This window comes from Marmota monax, unplaced genomic scaffold (assembly GCF_021218885.2).
Source record: "Marmota monax isolate L192 unplaced genomic scaffold, Marmota_monax_Labrador192_F-V1.1 WCK01_AAM20220418_F8-fsc00021, whole genome shotgun sequence".
Classification (NCBI taxonomy): domain Eukaryota; kingdom Metazoa; phylum Chordata; class Mammalia; order Rodentia; family Sciuridae; genus Marmota; species Marmota monax.
The window spans coordinates 15988192-16015078 of NW_026695228.1; the positions used below are offsets into that span (position 1 = coordinate 15988192).

General features: G+C 36.7%; 1 protein-coding gene across 1 annotated transcript; it reads left to right on the plus strand.

The window, feature by feature from the left end:
• Abhd5 (abhydrolase domain containing 5, lysophosphatidic acid acyltransferase) lies at window positions 1-26887 on the plus strand. Its single transcript, XM_046437161.1, has 7 exons — window positions 1-92; window positions 10330-10415; window positions 13614-13986; window positions 20976-21130; window positions 21963-22074; window positions 23876-24062; window positions 24641-26887. Exons 1-7 carry the CDS (start codon window positions 46-48, stop codon window positions 24728-24730), a joined length of 1050 nt encoding a protein of 349 aa, XP_046293117.1. The 5' UTR covers window positions 1-45; the 3' UTR covers window positions 24731-26887.

Sequence of the window (26887 nt, forward strand, 5' to 3'; positions counted from 1 at the left end):
AGCTTGTCCGGCTTCCAAGCTTGTCCAGCTTCTTGCGCTGCGGCGATGGCGGCGGAAGAGGAGGAGGTGGACTCCGCCGAAAGCAGCCAGGGGTAAGTAAGTACGGCCGGCAGAAGGGTGCGTGAGTCTCGGGCAGCGCCCAGGACTTGTCCCCAGCTTGGCAACGCCGGGCAGCGGCCTCGTCCGGTCCGATGCGCGTCCGCGCGGCACCCTGACGTGAAACCCCGCGCAGCTCTGCCCGGCGGGCGCGGTCAGCACCAGCCCCCGGGGCGTCCGAAGTGACCCGCTGCGCCTGAGGCCGCCCGCTTTTGTGTAAGTAGCTCAGCGAGGCGGTTGGGTGGCTGCGTTTCTGGACCCGCGATGGAACCTGGCCCTGCCCGGCATGGACAGCGGTGATCGGTCGTCCCCGAGTCACTGTCCGCCTCCTAGCGCCTCTGGGTGTTGAAGTTCGCGCAATGCTGGGTCCAGCTAGGCAAAACGGAAAGTGCCGCGGGCGGATCATCCCTAAAACCGGGGGAAAGGGGGCGGTGCCTCCTCCGCAGACCTGGAGAAACAGCCCCTGAGAAGCGGGGAATTGGGGTGTCCAGGGAAAGGGGTCTGGGAAGTGGGCGTGTGGCTTTGAGTTCTGACTTCAGACTTTATGGAAAGAAGGTTAACCCCTTCTTTCCATAAGTTCAGCAGTGAAAATTCATCTTTCAAATGTAGATCCTTTACTTCCAAGCCCCGCTCTCCTTACTGGAAAAGTGTTTGTGTGTGTGTGTGCGCGTGCGCTTAACTCCAAAAAAGACTCGCACGTGTAGGAAAGTAGAAGGTGAAGGGCACATCTGATGTGAAGGTGTTTTGATAGAGGTAGACTAAGTTTTTTTTTTTTTTATATCCACAACTAATTTCATGCAGTTGAGTGTAGAAGAGGAGTAGTTGGTTGTTGGAAAAGTTTAATTACCATAAAGATTATTGCTTCTCCAGACTAGTACTTTATGTTGGAGAGTAAAGTTGTGTACTTTTCCCTTATAAATTAAATATTTTGACAATAGTTCTACTTTAGATGTGTGGAGGAATTTTTATAAGAAACCTAATCTAACTGATAGATTATGGAGTATCATGAAGACAGGGGTATTTGGAAAGATTGCAGTAGGGGGAAATTGTGAAATATTAGAAACTAGGTTCTTCTCTGAGTTTTGTTTATATAATGAAAGGGTCCACTGTTTTGCTTTATTAATGAACTTCCTTGTTACACAGAGATGAGTTGATGAATGTCATGTGATGGCAAGTAGGAATCCAGCTGGTATCTTGTGTTCCTATCAGGTTTGTCCGAACATTTTTGGCTCTTTTGGAGATTTCTTACAGGTGGACTTTGTAGTCTTGATGTTGTTGTAGGGTTTGAGAGTCCAGAACACAGCTGTTAAAAAAAAAAAAAAAAAAAAAAAGGATGTATGGCTTTGGTGATGGCTGGAGGTCATTGAGGGCACACCATTAAAAATCATTAGCAGCTGATGAGCTATAGTCCCTGAATAGGGGTGGGCCTCCCTGGTATTCTTGGCAGTACACTTGAGCAATGTCCAGTGTCCACTCTTTACCAAGAAGGGAGAGAATGCTATGTTCCTCTTCCTACTGGTCATATTAAACCTAAAATCCTAGGTATTCCTGTTCCTATTTTGCAGTTGAAATTGCCACCCATGAATAATAGGGTTAGGTTGGAACCTCTTTCCTCTAGCTGTCTGGATTTAGTTTAAGGTATTTCCCCCATATTTGTGCTGCTTCTCACTTGGATTGGGACTGATGGGATGTTTGGCTCTTGTTTTGAGTCAAGTATCCTAGACTTAAGATGTTTAGGGTTTAGGTGGTATATTGGTTTGAATGTGGTTTGAGTGTCCTACAAGGCTTATTCACATGTTGAAATTAATCTGCATCATGAGATATTAAGAGGGTAGAAACTTAATCAGTCTATGATTTTAAAAGTAGGGCCTTTGGGAACTGATTAGGTTCAGAAAAAGTCTTTAGGGTAGAGCCCCGATGTGTATCCTTGTAGTTTTATAGGAAGAAAGAGAGAGAGAAATCAGACACATATACATACTGTATACTCTTGTACTCCCTGACTCTTGGCATGTGATTCTCAGTGCCACTCCAGACTTTTCCACAAAGAAGGTCAACACCAGACGAGGCCCTTTAACCTTGTGTCTCCTGAATTGTGAACCAAAATATTTCTTTTCTTATAACTTTGTCTGTGATATTATCTTATTGACAATGGAAAACAGACCAATACAGATGGGGAGATGACATTAACTAATGAAACAATTATAAAACAGTCATCTGACAGTTTTTTGAAGTGTATAATTTTTGTCTTTTCCTTTGTGGCTCTAAGTGAAGATGGGCCTGCTGGGGAGCCATTTTTGCTTTCAATATCCAATCTTTTTAATTGCAATACAGTTGAGAAAGTGATATGTAACAAGAGCAGGATAGACTTCTGTGAATGGCTGTAAGGTTGTCCCAGAGAATTAATAAATATCAATGAAGTTTAGAGGAAAGTTGTCACAGAATAGCTCATTTACAGGATAGACCATAAAATGGGTTGTTTGCAGAGATATACTAAAGTTGATTTATGCCAGCAAGCCATTGTTAAATTTTTAAGAATTTTGCAGCACAAGCCATTGCTAAATTCTCGACAATTTGATCAACCATCAGCAGCTTGAAATGGGCTGTGGTGGGAGTATTTACAGTGTGAAAATCATTAAATGCTATAAATAAAATATAAATAAAGGATTTTTCTCTCTACTCCATGCCTCAGTTGGTTTGCAAGCATCACACTAGTTTCAGAATTTGAATGTAGTTCTTTGTGTTAGAGCTAGAAGAGTGGATTTCTCTCTTTTATCTTAAACAAAACAAAACAAAACTATTATAGTCTATTCCTTCCACCTGCTGCCATCTCCCCTTTTGTAACCTTTGCCACCTGACTTTAAAAATCAAGATACTCCTCAGTGCCACATCCCATTGGCATTTTATTTTTCTCAGCTTTTCTTCTTGGATCCTTTTCAGTGTTTGATACCATGATAGCTACTTCTTTTTGAAACTCTGATTTTGACATTCTACCTCTTATGACATTTTGCTTATTGTCTTACTTGATGGGAACAGTAAACTTTTTTTATTAGGTTCTCTTAACTATTTTTATTCTCCAAGAGTCTATCTTCATCTTTGTTTTTACTTTGTTTACTCATTTTATGAACTGTCTCATCTGTGGAGAAGACACATCTCTCTTTATATTCTAGTGCCATTTCTAATTGTTGGATGTTTACATCTGATTTGTTAAACTTAATGTGTTCAGACCTGGACCTTACTTGTACTGTACTTACTCTTAAACTAGATAATATAAAATCAGCAGTTCTTCTTGACTTCCCTACTTTTATTAGGAAAATTACATTCTTTTGTTTATTATTTTCTTTAGTTTATGTATTTAGGGTAGATACATTCTTCTGATCTTCCAAAATCACAATTGTGACATTACTGTTGATTCTCCTTCGCTCCCTCCCTTGCCCCTGAATACCAAATCTCTTACCAAGTCCACTGGATTCTAAATGTATCTCTCCTTTCTAGTCACACTGTTACCTGGGAGCCACCTGGTTTAGACCCTCTTTATTTCCTCCTCTGGATTATTATAAACTCAATAACATGGCTTTTAGCATAGCTCATTTCATTAAATACTTTTATGTTTCCAAAAGGACCAGTCCTGTTTGCAGCACAGTAACGTACAGTGTGGCTTTATTATATGTCCCCCCCCCCACACACACACACACAGTGGCTTTATTATATATCTTTAACCTGACTTTAAAGCTCTTTGTAAGCAATGCAGCTCTCACCTGGCTTTTTTTTTATTATTATTTTTTTAGTAGTTAATGGACTTTATTTTATTTATATGTGATGCTGACAATCAAACCTAGTGTCTCACACATGCTAGGCAAGTGCTCTACCACTGAGCCACAATACCAGCCCTCCCACCTGGCTTTTGAGTCTTTTTCCCTGAGTACTGTACTTTAGCAAAGCTTTAGGTTTCTGAGTCCTGAAAATGGCCCTTGCTCCCCTCTCATTTTACTATGGTTTGTTTAACATTGTTTTCTCTAACCTCAAACAATTGTGATCTCCCTTCTCTAAAGGTCCTTAGTATTTTTTTAAACTTTATTTATGACACTTATATCAATGTTTCCTAGTATAGTTTTTTATTATATATTTGTTTTGTCAGCTCAGTGAGAACAAGGCTTTTGTCTTACATATATGTCTGGTAGACCTTAAATTGGCTTTAAGCTTCAATACATTTTTGTTTAATTAAGCACTTCAACTATAGTAAATTTATGCTGATACAAACATTAAGATAAAAAACTTAGGAGTTTCTTAAACATTTTGCAGCTGTGTGAACTATGTTTTTTCATCATAAGATATACAGAAAAGTTTGAATTTGAATAGGACAACACTTAGGATCATGAAATTAAATTGTACTGGGGCGAATGGGAATAGGATTCTATTTCTTGACCTTAGTTGAACCAACCCATGCCTCACTGTTGTGCCTGCTCTCCAAAATGCCAATCACGAGCCAGCAAATGCAGATTTTAGTCCTGTGACAAAAGTCCTTTAAACAAAAGATTGTAGAGTTCCAGGAGTGATCCATTTAATAAAAAGCAACACAGGATAAATATTTCAGAATTACAAGTGTTTTTGATGGAGTCTTTAAAAGCTTGAACTGTAGTATTTATAATAGCTATTCTGAAACATTATATTGGCTTAAAAATAGCCTTCACTAACTGATAGACTAAAAATTTAGTTAGACTAAAACTCTTAAGTTTTAGTCTAATCAAAACATGGTTCCATAATCCTCACTCTGATTGTGAGTTATCAAAATAAATGCATGGAGACATGATTTTATTAAAAATAACTATTCTGTTTGAGACCCAGGATTTTGCACTGTTATTTTTTTATCTAATGGATAAGTTTATTTTAGAACTAACAAAGAAATGTTACTCTGACTTGTTAAGCTATGTAAATGTAAATGTACACATGTAGCTGCTTCAGGTTTGTTTGAACGTGAAGTCATGAAAAGGTCTGACTTTTTGAATGGTCTGTTTTGCTGTGTGAGGGAAGGTAGGAAACAGTTGGCTGGAAGAGGGAGGGATTTTACCAGCACATGGCTTGTCTAAAACACTGGTCTTGGGCTGGGGATGTGGCTCAAGCGGTAGCGTGCTCACCTAGCATGCGTGCGGCCCGGTTTGATCCTCAGCACCACATACAAACAAAGATGTATGTCCGCCAAAAACTAAGAAATAAATATTAAAAATTCTCTCTCTCTTTCTCTCTCTCTCTCTCTCTCAAAAAAATAAAAAATAAAAAAAATAAAACACTGGTCTTTTAAAATAATAAACTAGAAGTGGTGGTGGATGGGTGGAGTTAGAAAACTCTTAAGTAATGTGTTAAAATTTGAGGGTCTGTGTTGACATTGATATGATGGCCAGTGATAATTTGAATCATTTAAGTATCATTTGTCTAAAATAAAATGGTGTGTTAGTCACTTAAGTTGTAGTTGTATGAGACAGTTTTTTTCTCTTTCCTAAGAATAGAATTTAAGAAGTCAGTTCCCAGGAAAGAAGACCTTTAGTTGTATTACAGTTTCTAGTTTGAAAGTTTTCAATTATTTATTGGTTGAGGGATTATTTCAGAACACATATATTTACACTTCAAATTAATCCATATATTAATAATAAAAATCAAAACCTCATGATTGCTTTAAATGAGATGGATTAGTGTGCTTAGTTTAGTTTGTAGAGAACAATAATAAACTTACGTGATTTTTTTTTTCTTGACTGTACCAGTATAGTGTTGGAGGCTATTTTAAACAAAACTATAATCTAATGAAATCCTTTTTACTTATAACCTGATTAGAGATGTTATTTTAAGTGGCCAAGAGTGTGTGGAAATTGGCCAGACTTCTGTATATTTTCTTCAGAATACTTTGAAACCTCTTTCACTATTTCATAATATTTATAGATTGTGCAATTCAGGTTTAGTAATAACTATAGATATCTAGTCAGATGTCTTGGAGAACAAAACAGGATTACCAGGAAACTTAAATGTTCATGGCATGGGGTACAAGTACAATGTTAATAATATTGGAAAACAAAAAAAGATTAGGTAGAAGGTTATGGGGGAAAAAACTGGTGTTCATCTCTCAAACTCAGGATACTTAAAATCAGATTCTCAAATAAATATACTCTAATATGTTCAGCACATTTCATTTGACTTTCCTTAATGATCACTTCTAATGTGGTCTTTTAAAGTTTTCCTTAACTCAGAAATCTGCTTATTAATTTTTTTTCTGTGTTTCCAGCTACAGTGGTTACAAAGCAAGAATACTTTTATTTGGTTTTTGATTGAATGCGTTAGGGCTTGGGTCTTTTGCCCTGCTAGTAATACTTGTTAGGGGCCAGCTGATGGGCTGTGTAGGAATCCTTTTGGGACACATTCCTAAGCCTCCTTGGTATTACAGATGTTTACTTTTGGAAAGTTACAGTCTCTGTGGTGATTGGCTTTTTTCATATTACAATGGATACTTCGATCTCCTGAAATCTGGGTCTCTGCAATGGATGATAGTGCTTACTGATTATCTGCTTAAATAAAATAGAGGAGTTAGGTTTTGTCTTTCTGTTCCCACCCCCCAAAGCTATGAGGAGGCAGTCCTGTATCTATTTCACTGTTTTATGGATGGACCATATAAATTTTTACTTTAAGGTTTGTGACCTCAGAAGAATGGCTAGAAATATGATAGGCTGTGTCCTTAGTTCCAGTCTCATGTCCTTGGTTCCAGTATTCCACATGCTCAGTCTAGGGAATGCTGAACAACACTGAACAGCATAGAAGATTCAGTGGGAAGCAGCAGAGGTCTTTGAAAGTGAGGTTAACTTAACCAAAGATAGGAGGTAGGGTAGGATGGGTTAGTTTAGAGGGTTGAGGCAACAGATGTAGGAAGATAAGGTGTGGGAAGCCTTAAACAAAGGGCAAGAGCTAAAGGGTGGATAAGATAGATCTTTGTTTTTCTCTCTTTAGAAGAAGTGTTCCTTTGAACCTACTAGGCATATAACACTCAATCCTGCAGTCTATCTCTAAGACAGAGGTAGAGGACAGTTTCTATAAAACATTTATCATCTGGTTAAAGTAAACCTGGACAGAAACATTGTCAGGGCTTAGGGGAAAAGTGTTCTATTACAAATGAAAACAAAATGTTTTATTATATTAAGAATAGATTTTTCAGTTTAAATATACTTGAGAAAAAAACATTTAAAAAATGCTTTGATGAAAAGGCTGCTGTGCACATGAAGAGAGATGGCCCCTCTTCTTGTGGTTAAAGAGCCCTAATTTTAAATTAATGCATTAGACTTACAAACTCTGAGTTGATTTACAGACTCTGAGTTGAGCTGGTTATTATCATGGGCAGACAGTCCCATCCTTTGAAAGTTCATTTTGTGATAAGTGGTAAGTTGGTGGAGGTAGCCCTAATTCCCATATTATAGATTAGTATATAACTTTTTAAATTCAAGTACCTTGTACACCAGAGGTATTCGGAGTCTGAATTATTTTTTGGATGTAATTTTGTTTAAAGACTGAAACAAAGATTGCAGTTGTGTTTTCTTTGCTCCAACTTTATGATGTCAATTGGAGCAATAGTAGATTACAGTTCATTTCACTTTTTTTTTTTTCTAACTGACCTCTGATTCTCTCTGGCAAAGCGATGATTTTGAGAGAGATTTGCTTAAGAAAGTTGATGAGATTGAGTTTTAAGTAATTTCCTTTTGGTGCTAGATCATATTGTTACAGTCAGAGACCTAATGACTGGTCAAAGACAAAGGAGCTTCAGCTCCGTGATAGTTTACTTAAAAAAAAACAACAAACAAACAAACAAAAAAAACACTAAAGGTCATGATCTTTAAAATTTTAATTGTTTATTAAACAGTTTTTCAATAACTGAAAAATTGTTGAATGAATTGAAAAATTAATTGCTGACGCCTTGAATCTTTTTCCTAGATAATTTGTAAATAGGTTTATAAATAGACTAATTAATGTTTTTTATTGTGTTTATACATTGAGGATAAATATAGGTAACATTTGCAAGGGATACTTAGAAGTCTTAGCATCTTTTTATTTTATTGCACAAGGATTGAAACTGACAGCAGAGAACATTAGAGTAGAGCCTTATTATAATACAGGCTGTTATATTTCTTCAGACCTTTTCTGTACATACTATTGCCATAATACAACTGCTTGGCTATAAAAGCCTGAACAAGTACATCTACTTATAGTGTTGTCCTTTGATCCAGTGTGTGTGCGCGTGTGTGTGTGTGTTACGTAAAGTAAGGTGATCAGAACCTAATATCTGCACTTTTTTGTTGTTATTCTATTTTCTTTAACATAAATGCCCTATCTGTATGCTATTTATGTTAAAGAACCTGTGGTACTTCAAGTACTCACTGCCTGTAGAAATGAACCCCATCTGCCTTTCTTTTCACTTCTGTTATTTCTTATGACAGAGGCTCACAATTCTCAAGCCCTTACATGATCATCAGCTAGTTAGTGTGTTTGGCACTGGGGCTGTATGGATGACTCTGAAGATTGACTTATCCTTCAGTGTGGTAGGCAAATATGTAAATAAATAACCATAGCACTAGTAACCATCTCTGTATCAAGGGCTAAACCTCTGCCCTTGGCATCAGAGTCAGGGACGGTATCTCAAAACAGGTGAGTCATTCTGGGTAGAGGGAAGAGCTGGGCAAAGAGACATGCAGTAGTATGAAGCTTTGGGAGTGATGAGGTACCGAAAAAATATGATTGTCAAGGATCCTTTGTGCTGACTTAAGGAATGTGGACCTTGTCCTGTGCATAATGGACAACTCCCCAGACAGTTTAAGGACAGAAATCATCTGAGGAAAAAAAGGACTTTGGAGTCGCTCAGAATTGACCTAGAAGTCTCTATTTGTGTCATTTACTAGCTGTATACCTTTGGACCAAGTGTTTTCACATCTGTGAGGGGGAGAATTCACACTGGGAATACCCTGGATTGTAAGTGACTTAATCATTCAACAAGCACTACTTATTGAGTACCTATTGTGTATAATATCCAGAGAATGACTACAGAGAAAGGAAATGATGTAGGATGAACCTACAAAGCTTAGAAAAAGCTGGGTGCTAGATCAACCTTTCCAAAATTTAACACATTTCTCACACCTATTCTTATTCATGTTGTTCTCTATCATTATAGTGGCACCCTGAGAAGACTGGGGATCCTTATTACACCTTTATATCCAGCTAATCACCAAATCCATTGTGTTTTGCTTTTAAACATTCCTTGGCCAAGTGTTCTTGTCTCTAACACTGTTGCCAAGAGGGGGTTCAGGCTCTTAATCTCTCATCTCTCTAGTTATTGATCACTTTTCCTCTTCTATTTAACATTTCTTTCACCAGAAAGTTCTTATTTTTCCACCACATACCCAGCCCTTGTCAACAGTCAGATAGATGATTACTGAAGCTCTACCTTGTCTCAGATTATTCCAATAAGCTTTTGGTCTGCTGCTGCCAGGCCAGGAGTTGAAGGCTCACTCTATCCTGGCAAAGTGTGTAAGTTCTAGCCGCTCTACATCTTTCTTTACCTGTTGCCTCAGATCTTCTTCTTTGTTTTCTTTCTTTGGCTGTGTTCTGAAAGATGCCTGGGTTGTTTTTTCAACTACTATTAACTGAAACCCAAAGCTCTTGTTTTTCTGTTAATAGTTATCTAGTTTACCCTAGGCAGATTGTACACAGGCACCTCTTTGCATTTGTATTGAGGGTATGTTACTACTCTTTCTCATGAGATTTGAATCTCTTTCTTTTTAACTTTGATTTTTAATAAGGGTTCTCTTCTCTGAACCCCAATGGTAATTACCATCACAGCATTTGCTGTGAACCTGCCATTCAAGAAACCTACTTAGTCTTTAAATGTTTTATCAAGAGGCTGTCTTGGATTAGAGGGAATGCTTTTTTGTTTTTTCTTGTTCTGCCCCATTTAGCCTCAACTGTATTATTTGGAATCTGTCCTTGAAGATAGACTTTGATATCTACTTGTAGACATACACACAGGCTGAAGTTGCATATCTGCTTCCCAATATTTTCTACAATGCTTTATACCTATTAGATGACTTGTGTCACTTGTAGCTCACTATCACAGAGATATAGGATTCCACTGCTGCTTTTCTTCTGGGTGTGTAATAGTTGAGAGTTGAGAAGACCATAAACTCACCTACTTGCATTTTGTTTTTGGTGCTCTAGGTCAGGATGGCTAACGGGTTGGCTCCCCACCTGGTGCCCTACATCTACATCACACCTTAAAGAAGCTGAAGAGAAAATGTTAAAATGTAAGGTTTTCTTCTTGAAAGTTCAGAACTATTTACTAAAATTGATCCAATATATTGTATTGCCTAAAACTGGAGATAAGATTCTATGGTGTGTTAACTATTAACAAAAGAACTTTTTCCCTCTTCTATGTCATCAGCAAGTGCCAAAATATGGTGGGCCAGTGATTCTCAACTTTAAACTCTTTTTATTGTATTTTTATTTTCTTTTATTTGTTGCTCAAGACAATACAATGATCTTGACATATCATTGTATTCAAATAGGGTATGAATTCTCATTTTTTCACAAGTACAGATTGCAGGATCACATTGGTTATATATCCATGTGTATACATACAGCAATCCCAGTGTCAGTTGTATTCTGCTGCCCTCCCTATCTCCCCCTCCCCTCCCCTCCCATCACCTCTCTCTACCCATTCTACTGTGACACTTATCTCTCTCTCTTTTTTTTTCCCTTCCCCCTCACACTATGGTGTATGTATTTTGTGTAACAATGAGGGTCTCCTTCCATCTTCCATGCAATTCCCCTTCTCCCTCCCATTCCCTCCCACCTCTCTTCCTTGTTTAGTGGTATTCTTCTTCTCATGCTCTTCCTCCCTACTCTATTTTGAGTCACCTCCTTAAGTTTGTAAGGACCCCAAAGAGCTTTGTTTATAGGTTATTGTTACCAATATTTACCATATTAGAAATTGAAATTGAATAGTTGAAAATGTTAATGCATTAATTTATTTGAAAATAATAATAATAAATCTGTTGCAAGTTAAAATAAGTTACAAAAAAATTAGCTACTCTCCACAAACAAAAATGTAATGAAGAAATTAACATCGTTTATATGTTTGCAAGTCTCTTTTCTATCTGGCTTAACATAAGGCATCTGGATTCTAATATCTGCTTCTACATTCAGTCTCTTGGGTAACAATTATCATGAAATCTCTAGAAAACTATATTCTCAGAAAATGAGAATGAAACAGCAAATGAAAATTTACTATTATTGCAAAAACAGTTTTGACTTACTCAGAGGATCTTAAAGACCCTTCAGATGTTCCCAACTATATACTTCAAGAACAGATTCTAAGGCTGGGGTTGTGGCTCAGTAGTAGAGTGCTCACCTCACTCGTGTGAGACCCTGGGTTGGATCCTCAGCACCACATAAAAAATAAATAAACAAAGATATTGTGTCCATGTATAACAAAAAAAGAAGAAGAAGAAGAACAGATTAGATATTACAGAGCATAGTATAATAAAACAAGTACTAGATTAGAATAACATAGCCCACATCAGCCACCGCTGGCTACAGGATCTTGGGCCACTTTACTAATCTTCCTATTTCTTACCTTATGGTAGGATTATCCATAGAGTACTTACAGCTCTAGAATTCTAGGATGCTTTAGTTATATGTTTATACTGGTGTGGAAACCTTTTTTTTGTTTGTTTGTTTGTTTGTTTGTTTGTTTCTTATGAGCACTGAAATTTTGTCCAAACTTCTACTGTTAGGGCATTCCCAGGTGGGTATAGTTTTAAGCAGTGGTATTTATTGTCCAGTTTTTTTCTGGTGATGCAATTTAGGAGAATGGATTAACAGTGTGAATCATACATGATTATTTTGTACATATGTGTAGATGTTTGTTCACACCTATTTTTTTGTCCTGTTTACCGTTAATGAATTTTCTTGATGTGTATTTGGGGATTCAGTGCCTAATTTGGGTCACCTAGGAAGCCATCTTACATGAATTTTTAACATAAAAATTAATTTCTACTTTATATACTTAGATAATCTTGCTTTCTACAAAACTGGGAAAGTAGTCATTATGGCTTACAAAAATAAGGAATTGTTGTAAGGAGATTAAACAGGGTGCTGGACATTCAATAATTCATTTAACAAACATTGATTCCCTATTCCTGGGACTAGGGGTGCAAATAGGAATGAGAATTGGTCCTTGCTCCAATATCAGACATGAAAGCAAGCAACTAATACAGTGAGATAAGCTCTCTACTGGACATTACAGATAATTTCTATGGGAATACTCGGGCAACTGTGTTCAAAATGATGAAGTGATTCAGCTCTATACTAATGCCAGATCACCTCCTTTTCTAAATTAGTGGCACCCCCCCCCCCATTAGGGGCATGGTAGCTGGGAATATTCTGAATGAATGCTAGATTTCTTCTTTGCCACCATTATGTGAATACAAAACCTGTGATTATTTCTTTGATGATTAAAGAGTGGAAACTCCTGGTTCTCCTTGTTTTGTCTACTACAGACAAATATGCATAAATAATTAAGGGATATAAAGTGCAGTTATTCAGTTGATATTTTAATGTAAATGAATCTCAGATTTAGTTTCATCTATAGTTCATTTTAAAGAGTGTTCATAGTCTTTAGTCTTGTGGTATTGAACAAAAGTAAGAGTTTTGTTCTATGAAATCATGATTATTTACACTTTCTGGACAGTGCTAGACTTGAACTCATGTTGCCTGATGCCTTATGCTAAGGAGTTCCTACCATACATACCCTCTCACCTTTTTTTCTACTAAGCATTGAGATGACTTAATATTTCAGTTAAGTGTTTAATATGGATATCTTTTTTTTTTTTTTAACAGTATTGGGTATTGAACTTGAGGTACTCTACCACTGAGCTGCATCCCAACCCTTTTTGGTTTTTTATATGTGACAGAGTCTCACTAAATTTCCTAGGCTGACCTCGAACTTTGAAACTCAACCTCTTAGAGTAGCTGGGATTACAGGTGTGCACCACCCTCCCAGCTAATATGGACTTCTGAAATCCTTGTCTAAATTCATGAATCTTTTCATTATTCCTTCAAACTTGACTTCAACATTCAGTGCTTAATTCTGCAAATCTTCTACAAATTCAAGGTAGAATTCTTTTGTTATTGTCTGCTAATCAAGCATTCTAAAAATAATGGGCTCAGTGACCATCAAGTTCTTTGCATGTAATACTAAGTCGAGAGGTAATATGATTTGCCAAAGACTGACCATGGATGCTTGAGGTTTGTCTGATAATTTAAAATTACTTGTTTCAATAAAATAATCTCTTATTATTTTTTAGGGCTAAATCAGTAAAGGCTAAAATCATATGATTAGATACCACATGGTTTCTAGATTACTAATTTTTTTATGCTTTGAGTATATCCTTCTTAAAAAGAGATGAAACTAAACAAAATTTCTCTTATGTTTTCATTAGGTGTCCCCTGCACTTACAAAAAGGAACCTGTTCGTATATCTAATGGAAATAGAATATGGACACTGAAGTTCTCTCACAGTATTTCAAATAAGACTCCACTTGTTCTCCTCCATGGTTTTGGTGGAGGTCTTGGACTCTGGGCACTGAATTTTGGTGATCTTTGCACCGATAGGCCAGTCTATGCTTTTGACCTATTGGGCTTTGGACGGAGTAGTAGACCCAGATTTGACAGTGATGCAGAAGAAGTGGAGAACCAGTTTGTGGATTCTATTGAAGAGTGGAGATGTGCCCTAGGATTGGACAAAATGATCCTGCTTGGACATAACCTGGGTGGGTTCTTGGCTGCTGCTTACTCACTGAAGTACCCATCAAGGTAAGTGATGGTGACAGAAGAGAGGGATCATCACCTTGGCTTCTAAGTGCTGGTCTCTGGTTTCCATGTTTGGTGATTATTGTTGTCTGAGACTTACAAGATGAACATTCTCTTGAAGGACTAGTATAGTAGCTGAAATAATGATGTCAGATTTTCCTATTACATAAGCTATACATTGGTAAGTTTGATAAAGGACTCTATAGTTGTTATTTAGAAATGTATAAAATTTAATGTATGATTTTAAGCCACAAGTCAAAATTATTGTGATATTATTATTTATTATTATTATCATCATTAAACCTGTGGATCTAGCAGGCTTTTCCTAACCATTTCTAAGTTGGAATGGGTATCACAAGGTTAGAAGTTGAAGATCTAGGAACTGTGCTATCTTTGTGGCTTGGAGCAAATCATGTAACCTCTAAACTTTACTTTCCTTCATAGTGTATTTTGCATGGTTTTTGATAAATTCCCTGACCTTTCTCATTTATAGAACTGTATTTCAGTCATTGAATTAATGAATGTTTGCTTCAGAACCTTTCTAGCATTATTTCCTTTCTTTACCTTAGATTTTTATGCTATTTCCTATTCATGTTGCTACTCTGAGAGGAGGTTACATTTGAATATAAGAAAATCAAAGAAAAACATCATTGTTTTGCTTATCTTTTGGAAAGAAACAAAAAAATAAATATCAGCATTTTTGTATTGCCAAGGTATTTTTCCATTTAATCTAATCTTTAAATCCAGAATTGCAACAGACTTTGACTTTGAGGTCTGTGAGTGAAACATGGGATGATGGTCATTTTCCCAGTGCCTGTATACACCTGTATATGAGGCCACCCCATTGTATAACTCCAGAGTGTGTAGTTCTACACAGCATTTGGCATGTGGGGCAGCAGCCCTGTATGCCAAGGTTTTCTTCCTCTTGGCAGAGACACTGTTTCTCCACAGATGCATTAGCTAAACTTCAGCAGTAATACCTGGTAGAGAGATTACAGTTCTGTATATGCTAGATAGAAATAGACTTGTCAACTGGCAGTTCTGTTCTTTCAAAAGAAATCCAAATGTTCTCCTAATTAGCATTTTGGGCTTATTCTCTTTTGGTATTCTTTCTTAGTGATAAACATGTAGCTATGTTTTTGGAAAAGGAGGAGAAGGAAGTGGATAGTTTCCTAGTGTAAGACAGCAGAGCTTTTTGTGGGACTTGGCCTTTCTTTGTTTTTTTCTTTATCAGGTGTTTATTATGTCTGTTGTGGTATTTGTATCTCAGGAGGTGACATGGGATTCTATTGGTTAGATGCTGGTCATTAATTCTTAGAATTTTGGCCCTTCATAGTTACCTACTGATTATTAGATCAGTTGTTAAGATTTTCATTTTCAATTATGAAATGCTCTAAAGAAATAGGGAGACTGCAGAGATCCAGAACAGAGTGAACACTTAAAAACTGTCAATAAAAAAGAACAGCAACAAGTATCTAAATCAGAGCCAGTGATGTACTTAATGCTAGAAATAAAACTTGAGTACTATCTGAGGAACAAGAACCACTAAGTAGTAGGAATAGATGGATGTGAGAATGCTTAGAATAATTAGCATGTCTTAAATTCCTATGGTTGCCACCAAAATGTTATTCTCAATTAGAGTGTGTTGGACCTTGCAGGCTATATCCTTAACTGCATAAAACTTAAATTATTAAACACAAGTTAGTTTCAAAATGATGACATTCTCTATCCCAATTATGTGGGATATACTACAAGTATATGTGTTCAAGTTAACCTGGAAGTGAGGTTTAGCATTTGGTGTTCCTTCAATTTGACTCCACTACTGAGCACACAGTTGACAGCTTCTCTAGCACACACATAATAGCTCTGCTGCTATCAAGCAGTTGACTTTGTATCAACAAAGCAAATGCAGAACCAATTACTCTAAATGTCTCATCCTACTTTTTCTTGGTCCAGGTGACATTTTTATTATGCTGTCATGAGATTAAAATGAATTTTTGAATTGAGTTTCAGAAAGATTTGGGGATTTGGGGGAGAGGAAAGGGAAAGAGGGGGGTTTGGAGATCAGTGGAATTCAGATAATTTCTTTTGTTCACTGCACCTCTTATCTCTCTCTCTCTCTCTCTCTCTCTCTCTCTCTCTCTCTCTCTGCTTTAATTCTTTTTCTTTAAAAAGAAAATGTCTAAAGAGTTAGCTGAGCTCCATTCATATTACAAATTTGTTTTGCTGGTGCAATAGCAAATGCCTATAATCCCAGCAACTTGGAAGGCTGAGGCAGGAGGATTGCTAGTTCGAGGTCAGCCTCAGCAGTTTAGCAAGGCCCTAAGCAACTTAGTGAGACCCTGTCTCAAAATCAGAAATAAAAAGGAATGCATATGTGACTCAGTAATTAAGAATCTCTGGGTTCAATCCTCAGTACCCCTCAAAAAACATTTTACATCACATCTTTTTATTTATTTATTTTTTAAATGTTCATATCAAATTTAAGATTTTTTTATATATTTATTTTTTACTTATAGTTGGACACAATGCCTTTATTTTATTTATTTTTATGTGGTGCTGAGGATTGAACCCAGGGCCTTGCACATGCTAGTCGAGCCCTCTACCACTTAGCCACGACCCCAGCCCACATCTGTCTTTTTATAATAAATGATATTAATCATATCTAATTAAGGGAATACCTCTCTCTGCTTCATCATGTCTTTCATTGGTTCATCCATCAGGCATATGCCCATTATTTTGCTATGTGCTAGAGTGAGCAGAAAGAAACAAAGCCCAGAATCTCGATGCGTATAAAGTTTACACTATGTTGGGAAAGCAATGCACATTAAACGTTCATATAGTAGTATAACAGCTGTGATGAGTGCTGTGTAGGGAGGTGGGCAGTGTTGAGAACCTGACGTGATCATGAGGTGCAGTAATAGTTCCCTGTAGAAGTACTGCCTGAGCTGAAGTCTCAAAGGAGTGGTAAGAGAGAGAGAGTATTCTAGGCAATGGGACAAATTCCAGAGGCCCTGTGCTAGGCAGACATCTGGACTATTCCAGAAAGGCCAGTGTGACTTGTAATCAGAAAAGTTATGAGCTGCTTAGGAAGTGATTTCAGATGAGTACACACACCCAAGCTTCTCCCTACAAACAATCTTAGTTCATTTGTCTTGCTACAATGTCTAATAACTAGAGATGCCATCTACAAGTTCATTAGTAGATTAATGTGCTGAGTCACAAACAGTAGGGCCACTCACTGTATGAGGTGTCTTGGGCTGCCATCTGTAAAACCTTCTTTATAAGGTAAAGTAAGCCAGCAGTGGTAGCCAAAGATAACCATCACTTTTCTTTGAACTGTGTGCTCAGTTTTTCCTTTTCCCTTCCTTTCTACCCTTGCTGCTCAGGACCTTATACAAAGACTGTTGATGTTTTATAGGTATTGGTTATAACCTAGGGAAAAGGAGATTCTGGAAACTTTTAACTTAGAAAATGTTTAGTAGAGATCCAGTCTGAAGTTAAAATAAGTAGGTTATAACCATTCTTCACTAATAAAAGGTTTTCAGATAATTTTATCTTGAATATTTTCCCATTGACCTTGCCTGGCTCTGTCTCCTGATTATGCAGACCTGGGCAGAGCAATTCTTGCTGGGTCCTCTTGAGAAGAAAAGCTGTTCCACTCGACCTGGAGTTGAAGGAATTTAGGTCGTTCTCTGCAGGCCTTCCCTGTCCCCCTACCCGCAGTGGACTGCAGCCCATGGGGATATGTAACTTCTCTGAGAATGCCTTGTTTGTGCACTGACTTAAGTTCTTTCAGATCTTTTCCCTTGTTCCTTTCCTTGTTCCATAAATCGATTTGGGGACTGATTGTTTTTGCTGCATTATGTCTAATTGGTGGTTGAATTTCATGAAGGTCAGATTTATATACCCTTGTTAGCATTTAGACAAAATCAAATCTTATCCCAGTGTTTTGGTGCAGGTGTTATCCACAGCTTTTTCATTAAAGCTGTAACTTGCTCATCATCTTCAAACTCAAGACAAAATTCTAATGACTAATATTGAGATGAATGCCTTTCTGTGTTTCAAAACAGATGGGTTGTTCTCTTTTTCCTGCTCTACTGGTTCATTGTTTTTTCCTGTAGTTTAATTCGGTTTCTAGTTCTTGATCAAGATTTCTTGATAAGATGACTCACATATGCTGTGTTGTTAGACCCATTCCTGATCCTAAATGTGAACTAAGAATCCCATCAGGGTGTCCTTTATAGAATATTCGATAGTAGGATGTGGGTAATTGTCATAGTTTAGGTATGCATTAAAACGAAGTGAGGAGGTAATCTTTAAGGGTGCAGGAGAAGATAGCCTGGGAACTTGGTTCAGTATCTAATAAGCTGTGAGCCAAAACCTGTGATTAGGCTTTCTGGAATGATGAGGTTAAATGACATTTTGCTCACCAGACTGGCCACTATCTTCTGGTGTCCCTTGGAATAAATTCTACTATAGAAATTTTCCCTTTTTTTTTTTTTTGCTACCGTAACTAGCTTACATTTACTTATTTAAAAATCTTACAACAAAAAATAAACAAGAATCATTTTATGAGGTCTTTTACCTTTAGTCAAAGCAGATGATAGTTATGTAAATATAGTTTAGATTTAGTTGTAGAGTTTTTAAAAATTATTTTTAAACATTTTGACCACAATCCTCAGTTACAAATTTTGTGTGTTTGTGTGTGTGTATGTGTTTGTGTGTGTGTGTGTAAAACAAAAGTTTTGTGGGACAATACTTATGTTTGTTATATTTTTCTATTCCAGATATTATGGTTTTATTAAAAAACACACCAGACTGGCTCTTTACCCTCAAAGTGGATTTCATTAACCATGAATAAGTAATGGCCTGTGAGATTAATAAAACAAATATCACCAGTAATATTCTAATATCGTCTGGGGAGCCAGACCAACTCTTAGGCTTACTCTATAATTATACTTTATAAGATGTGTATATTGTTATAGATACAGAGCAAAAGAAAATGTGGGAAAGCATAATAATCCACATTTACTGAGTATCTGCCATGTGCTAAAGCACCATGCTAGGTTCTGAAGACACAGAATTGAACAATTCTTGGGCTAATTTACTCCTTTATAAAAGCAAGAAGAGGTTATTTGCCTAGTATACGTGTGCTTTGCATAATTTATTAAATGACATTTTTACTTAGGGGTGATATTTTGAAGATTATATTAAGCAAGAGAAGCAAAAAGTAAAGCAAAAACAGAACTAGAGGAAGATGAGACTTCCCTTCTTCTCTCCTCCCACTTCTTGGGTCAATAGGTCAGAAAGAGTCTAGAAAAGACTGGATAGAATCCCTTAACAAATTTGTAACAAAAACTTAATCTTTTAGGATAGGGTATGTTTTAATAAAGAGTTCATTTTTCTTTTTAGCAGATAATTCAATGATGAATAATATTGGCTATTTCCCAACTTGAGTCCTTGCTGCTTACAGCTAAATGGCTGATTGTCAATTCCTCTTGCCCCTTACCTAAACCCTGTCCCAAAATATAAAATTAGAAGAATTGGGGATATAGCTCAATGACAGAGCACCACTGGATTCAGTCCCCAGTACAACAAACAAATAAAATCTTTTAAACTGTAAAAGCACACCAGATATATGGAACTCTTATGTCACGTATCTCTACACAGATTCATAATTATATTCCATAAATCTTCTCAATTCTTTGAAATCTAGGGTCCCCTATTAGAGCTGGCCTAGAGGAGAGAAAGCCTGAACAGTAACTTGTTGTCATCTGTTAGTATGCTAGAGTGGGAAAATGTGGGTTTTAGCCCCAGTTCTACCTTAACTAGCTTTGTATTCAAGGGCAGGTCGTGAAGATATGTCTCAGCTTCCTTCCCATCTGTGATTGAACCAAGTATTCCCCAAGGACCCATGGAGCTCTGTGCTGAGTCTGTGTTCTAAAGCTTTCCATTTTAAAAAATGCAATCAAAGTAAAAAACTAACTGATCCTTACATGTGCTGACAAAAATAATAAAAGATTTGATATAAGGAATAATGCTCTCTGTGGACGTTTTAATTTCTTTCTGTTTCAGTTATGATTTTAGAATCATTGTCAGTTCATCCTCTGGAGATTTTGGTGGGCATTTGGATGTTTGGGTGACAGTTGAACATTGTATTGCATCAGAAAACCTTTGTGCTTGGTTTAGAATCTTTATGATATATAAAAGCATGACAGCCACATGAAAGTACTCTGGTAGTTCTGGTTTTTCTTCATTATGAACAAATTTAATAATGGAAAAATTAAAGCTATTAATGAGATATTTTTATATGAAATTAATGTATCTGTTGAGTAAAAAAGAAATTTGGGAAAGGATTAGAAACAGAATGTAATGCCAGTATGTCATGATGTCACAAGTAGGGTAGATAGATTGTTCCTTTTCACAAGATTCCAGATGTCCAAACTAAAGGACACATTTTTTCTTCATGTTACATCATTCTTACATTTGTGAGAAAGTTCACTTAAACTTCTTTTGAACCCACTTTGACTTTTCTTAAAATTGTTAGAATGATTGATTCACGGGAGATTATTGTTGGTATCTGAGGCTATTTTTTTAAAGCACGATACTGATCTTTAGTCATTTCTCCAGTGTCAACCCCAAGATATATGGAATCATTCGATTTTTCTGAGTGGTTATTGATCTGTTTCATCTGCCAGAGTGTAGCCTAGACAAGTGACCTCTTTTCTCAAATAATACAGTTTTGTGCTCTGCTTTTACACATCTTTTATTATTGACTTAAATATTTTAAAATTAAGTCCTTTCTCTACCATATATCTCTCAAATTCTACTGAGTCTCAAGAGTTTATGTGTAATAACCAGTTTAGCAATCCGTTTTCTCTTTAACATGAACATTTTTGAAAGTGGTCTATCTTTATTGTATACATTGTTAGTTCTTTGAGGTTTAGGGTAGATATATCAAATGAATTTGTCTGTTCTTTCCTCAACAGGGTTAGTCATCTCATTTTAGTGGAGCCTTGGGGTTTTCCTGAGCGACCAGACCTTGCTGATCAAGACAGACCAATTCCAGTTTGGATCAGAGCCCTGGGAGCAGCATTGACCCCCTTTAACCCTTTAGCTGGCCTCAGGATTGCAGGACCCTTTGGTGAGTGCTCATATTCTAGGAAAGCAGAAGGTTTATAGATTAGCAATTTAAGAGGCAGATGCTCCCTGCTTGTAGTGGGGGTGGCAGAGATGATATAGAGTATCAACTGCACCATAAAATTGTTGGTGGAGTAGGGTAATTCCTTTGGAGATAGGAAGGAAGGAAGGAAGGAATTGTCACTAAAGAAACAAAACCTTGCCAGAATAGTGGGTGTTGGTACAGAGAGAGAAACTAGCCGGGGGCTAGGCCCCAGAATGAAAGGTTGTGGTTAGAAGAGGCATCTGCTCTTCAGCCTTTATCCCTGGGGCCTTACCTCTGCTTCACTCCTCAAGAGGAGTGTGGCATCAGGAATGACCTCAGCAGGGAGTGTTACAGTGTTCCAAACAGAAATTCTTGAGTTTATTTTCCCACAGAAATATTTGTGTATCCCACTTCACTTGGTGCAAATGCTGGTGTGTTGTAATCCTGAAGGGGGATACAAGTTAGTATGTTAATTTTATATACTAACTGCTCTGTTCATTGGTCATGTTTAAAGAATTCATTTTCCTACAAAAATAAGTCCTAGAAAACTAACATATGTGTTTTTGAGCTCCTAAAGTGCATCTGTAAGTCAATATACAGCACTCTTTAATTCTTATTTTAAACTTCCCTTAGGGAAATTGAGAACAACTGCCAGGAAATGTGCTTTTTCCCACCTAAAATATGTATTTGAACACATGTAGATGTGTATACACATAACACTTATTATATGAGCAAGCATTAAAACTTTGTATATTATTTAGTTATAAGTTATAACTTAAAAATATACATGTTTTTATTTCTTATTAAATAGGTTTAAGCCTAGTTCAGCGGTTAAGGCCTGATTTCAAACGGAAGTATTCTTCAATGTTTGAAGATGACACTGTGACAGAATACATCTACCACTGTAATGTACAGACTCCAAGGTAAGGTTAAATTCTAAATTTACTTGTGTATGCATCAAACTTTTTTGTTTTTGAAGTTTTCCTTTTAAATTTATTTAAATAAATTTAAAAGGAAAAATGTCTAATACTTCTTAATTACTCATGTATTAATAGAGTGCCCACTATATAAAACATTGTTCTGAGTTCTGATGGGGGATTAAAAAAATAAGATGTACTTTCTTTCCCTAAAGTGCTTTTTTGCATAAGTTGAAGAAGCCTTGATCTTAGAAATCCTCCATTTTAGGAGGTGGTTGGGCTGGGAATTAAGAAAGCTAAAAAAAATATTTCCCAAATAGTATAAATGTTCCACCAGAAAAAGGAGTGCTGTTTAAACAAAAGTAAATGGATCTTCTTAGAAACTTTACTATACCTGAGGGTATTGAACTTCCCGAGTTCATGGGAAATGCTATGTAGGAGTTTTCAAGTTCACTTGATGATTGCACCCTTTACTGAGGAACTCTTAACATCTGCACATCAGCATGAGAAACAAGGCTGCAGTTGGTAAGGACTGAGTGAGGGTTGGGTGGAGGGGAGGAGGGATTCTGCCTGTATATTGATAGTGATGAGAGAAAATATACAAGTGTGTGCATAGTAGCAAGAGAAAACAGGGGGCCAAACATCTTTTTTATAACATATGACTTATGGATGGATGTTGGGTGCAGGGTTCCAGTGGAGAAAGTAATCTAAAGATAGTGGAGAGGTAGGAAGACAAAGCTCTAGAGTTTCTAGAATGGAGTACAAAGAGAAGAATACAATTCTTGTACTTTGTGGTATACCAATTATTGGGGGAGCCTATTTTTAAGATTGATTGAGCAATTCTGGGCTACATCTTGAACAGATACCTCAGGCAGTTTCTAGTATAGGTTGGTCATGAACCACACTTTCACAGACATGCTACCTCATTTTTTTTTCCCTAAAACTAAGAACTGGACAGAAGGCTGAGAGGCTAGATGTAGAAACATCCTCCTTCCTTTTTTATCCTCTCTCACTTTCGGAAGAAAATATGTCCACCTGCTTCATTGAACAGAGTGAGGCCTTGGCAGCTATTGGTAGTTGTAGTCTCAGTCTTTTCAATAAAGAAGATTAGAATTTCTCTGCCAAGAGTGAGGGAGACTGGAGGTTTGGAATCCTCAAGAGAGTTTTTGTGACTCACTAGGCTGTCAGGTCTGGTGATTAAAGTCTATACATTTTATTGACTTGTTACAGCAGTTTTTAGGGGGCTGTTCAGGAACATTGATTGGTTTTCCTATGTGGGCTTGGGGTTTTACGCTATACTCCTTCTCATTTCATGATTACATGTGCCTGTGTAGTCCTCAATTGTTGTCTTTCATATGATGTAACTTGGTTTGTAAAAGGTAATTCAGAACAATGCTGAGTCCTTTAAGAATGACAGAAATGACCAGGCGTGGTGGTGCATGCCTATAATCCCAGCAACACAGGAGGCTGAGGTAGGATTGTGAGTTTAAAGTCAACCTCAGCAACTTAGCAAGGCCCTAAGCAACTCAGCAAGACCCTATCTCTAAATAAAATATAAAAAAGGGCTGGGGATGTGGCTTGGTGGTTAAGCACCTCTGAGTTCAATCCTTGATTTAAAAAAGAATGACAGAAATGGACCTATCATGGGAGTTAGCAAGAATATGTTCTTTATTTAACTGTGATATTTCTGATATTTTTATTAAATGCTGGAGAAGCTAAATGTGGATGTGCTTTGATAGAGGTGAGACTGAGAAGCATATTCATCTCTAAAAGTTAAGCAATGTGGTTTTTTTCTTTCCCCTTAAAGTGGTGAAACAGCTTTCAAGAATATGACTATTCCCTATGGATGGGCAAAAAGGCCAATGCTTCAGCGAATTGGTAAAATGCACCCTGACATTCCAGTTTCAGTGATCTTTGGCGCCCGATCCTGCATAGATGGCAATTCTGGCACCAGCATCCAATCATTACGACCACATTCGTATGTGAAGACGATAGTAAGTGTGTGGCTTGGTTTTTAGTTTTCAGTTGTAGGTGAAATCTCTGATGTTCTCCCTTAAATAAGATTTTGGGTCATAATGATTTCACAAGCAAACTGTACCTGCAGCCTCAATCAGAGACCTGATCTCAAATGTGAGATCTTCTTGTCCCAACAGTGAATTACCTTTCTTGAGGGGCTTTCTGGTCTCTATAGAGAGACTAAAAGAAACACTGGTCCAGTAGCATCTCTGCTTACTCGCACCCTCAAGACAGAACATTCTCCTTTTGTTCCGTTTCTCTGTTGGCTCATTCACTAGTGGTCATTTAGAGTGGGGTTTTGGGTTTTTTTTTTTTCTGGGGGGAGGGTGGATATTAAAATTTTATTAAGATTAAATAGATTTTTCTATTTACTTTTAAATCTTTTGGATGGCAATACTTGTTAGTTAACCATAGCTCAGTTTTGCTTATTCTTTTACCTTATTTTTTTTTTTAATGTAGTGAGTCTCACTTTTATTTTTAAGCTTCCTTGCTTAAATATCACTGTGTTTTAATAAATGCTTGTGCACACTGACCATGACTGCTTTTCTTTCCCCAGGCTATTCTTGGGGCAGGGCATTATGTATATGCAGATCAACCAGAAGAGTTCAACCAGAAAGTAAAGGAGATCTGCAGCTTGGTGGACTGAACACACTGAAGCCTTTGTAAGAACACCTGTTGACTGATAGAATTCTTGAGCAATAATCTACAGTACGATGAAGATTGAGGAATGCAACCCAAGAACCAGGCAGTCTCCTTGACTGCATCTTGCACATTTTTTAAAGCCATTTGCACATTTAAACCCGTTAGTGCCTTCTAGAAGAATGAGTTTCCTTTCTCCTACACAAAATTGAAATATACAAGAGACTCAAAATTTAATGGCTTTAAATAAAAGGTTATTTATCCCTCTGTACTGAAAATCTGTAATTTTTCAATTAAGATTTTTTTCATTTTTACCTAACTTTGCTGGTCAAGTACTTTTAATATTGCAGTCTATTTTACAAATTTAAAGAAGTGGTTTCTGGGTCTGTTATGTTATATACTATAAAAGTGCACTTGATTTTCTTTGTCTGATTGTATTTACCACATCTAATAACTGATATAATTAATTCAAATTCAATTTATTTTTTATGTAAAAATTTGTCAGTTGTTTAGACTACTTCACCTGATTTTTAAATGGTGTGACAAGTGCTGGATATGTAGCTCAGTGGTAGAGAGCTTGCCTAATATACAGGAGGCCCTGGGTTCAAACCCTAGCACAGAAAAATAATTATAATAATGATATTCTGAAGATTAAATGGAGTGACAAAATAGGTTTTTAGTTAAAAGTATGGGATTTAATCACTAGCATTAATTTTTTGGTTTTCCTCTGTTTTATATTTAAAGCTGCAAACCCCATGTTCGGCATTTTAAATGTGATACAAACTGCAACAGCATCACTCCTGGGAACCTTCTATGTATGACACTGTTCTGTACTTTTAAGGAAGAATGACATTAATGCTTAAGGGATTCAAATACTGAATCTCTTAACCAAAAATCCAGCCCTTTCTCCTCCCATTAATGTTATTCTTTTCCTGGAACCAGGCTGCAGCAACTAGGACAGATTTCCTCACTTCAGGGGAGTTTAGAATTGTTACCTTCCAGTAAGCCATGTCGTACGTATCATATTTTCATGAACATCTCCTCTTTAGATGGGTGCTAAAACTGGATTGCATTTTTACCACTAAAATTAAAAAATGGGTGCTGTTATTGTCTCATGGCACCAGAAGTGAGCTCACACTTGGGTTTGGTTTTTATTGAGTATTGTGTTGATTAAATCATTGCAGACTTGCATTTATATTGTGAAAAATCTATAACATTGATTATACTATTTGACAGTAACTATCATCAAGTGTGGCACTGTCTTGCAGTTTTAAAATGAGTTTTAAAACTTTGAAACTGTGAGAAAGCTCCATGTGCTAACTGGCTGCTGAGAAAATCCTCAACAAAATAAAATTGAGTATAATTGTCACCAATAAGGCATCTTTGCCTTATGTTTTGCTAACATTGTTGTCTAGGAGAAAGGCAGGCTATGTAAATAGACAGTGAACTAGAACAAATAATGGTTTGGGTTATTGTATTTTTTAGATGGTTAATTAGGGAGTTTGTAGTCATTAGGAAATGTAAGATTGTATGCTGTTGATAAACTGCCAGAGGAACTGAAAATTATGTTTTCAATATTATTTCCCCTGTAAAAGAACTACACAGAAGATGGAAACAACTTTCCAATGAACCATTTGTCTCACTCATCAGATTAACTAGGTTAGTTCAATATGACAACATGAAAGCTAGGGTGAGTTTCTCTACCTTAAGAACAAAAATAGCTTCACTATTTAGTCAGTGTCTCAGATAGACAAATTAAAACCTGACAGTAGTACAAATAACTTGAGTAATATGCCAGTTTCTCTCATAGAAGGTTTTTGTCCAGGGAATTTGGTCCCACAACTTGAAGGAAAATTCCTTGGTTCACTTACTAAGTGGGGTTTCTGGCTATAGATGTGCCAAGTGATTCAGGAAAGATATACCCAAGTATCTGGTGAAGTTTACTACTGATTGAACTTTCTTCATTTGAAAACCTTGGGGTACAGTATATCTAATTCTGTAAAGATTGTACTAGCAGAGAAGGTCACAAACTGGAATTCTTTAAAATACTGTGGGTGCTAAATGTTTTCTTTTTAAAAAATCTTTTTCAATGTTTGATCTTTGCTAAGTTATGCACATTGTATTTTATTTTATAGAATAAATTTTACTATGATAGTTGCAATAA

Bases quoted from the DNA above. Each gene is read 5' to 3' on its own strand.
- Abhd5 (XM_046437161.1), top strand. From the start codon at position 46: ATGGCGGCGGAAGAGGAGGAGGTGGACTCCGCCGAAAGCAGCCAGGG. The intron at 13,987-20,975 runs GTAAGTGATGGT...TTTCCTCAACAG, and splicing joins TCACTGAAGTACCCATCAAG to GGTTAGTCATCTCATTTTAG. The intron at 22,075-23,875 runs GTAAGGTTAAAT...TTCCCCTTAAAG, and splicing joins TGTAATGTACAGACTCCAAG to TGGTGAAACAGCTTTCAAGA.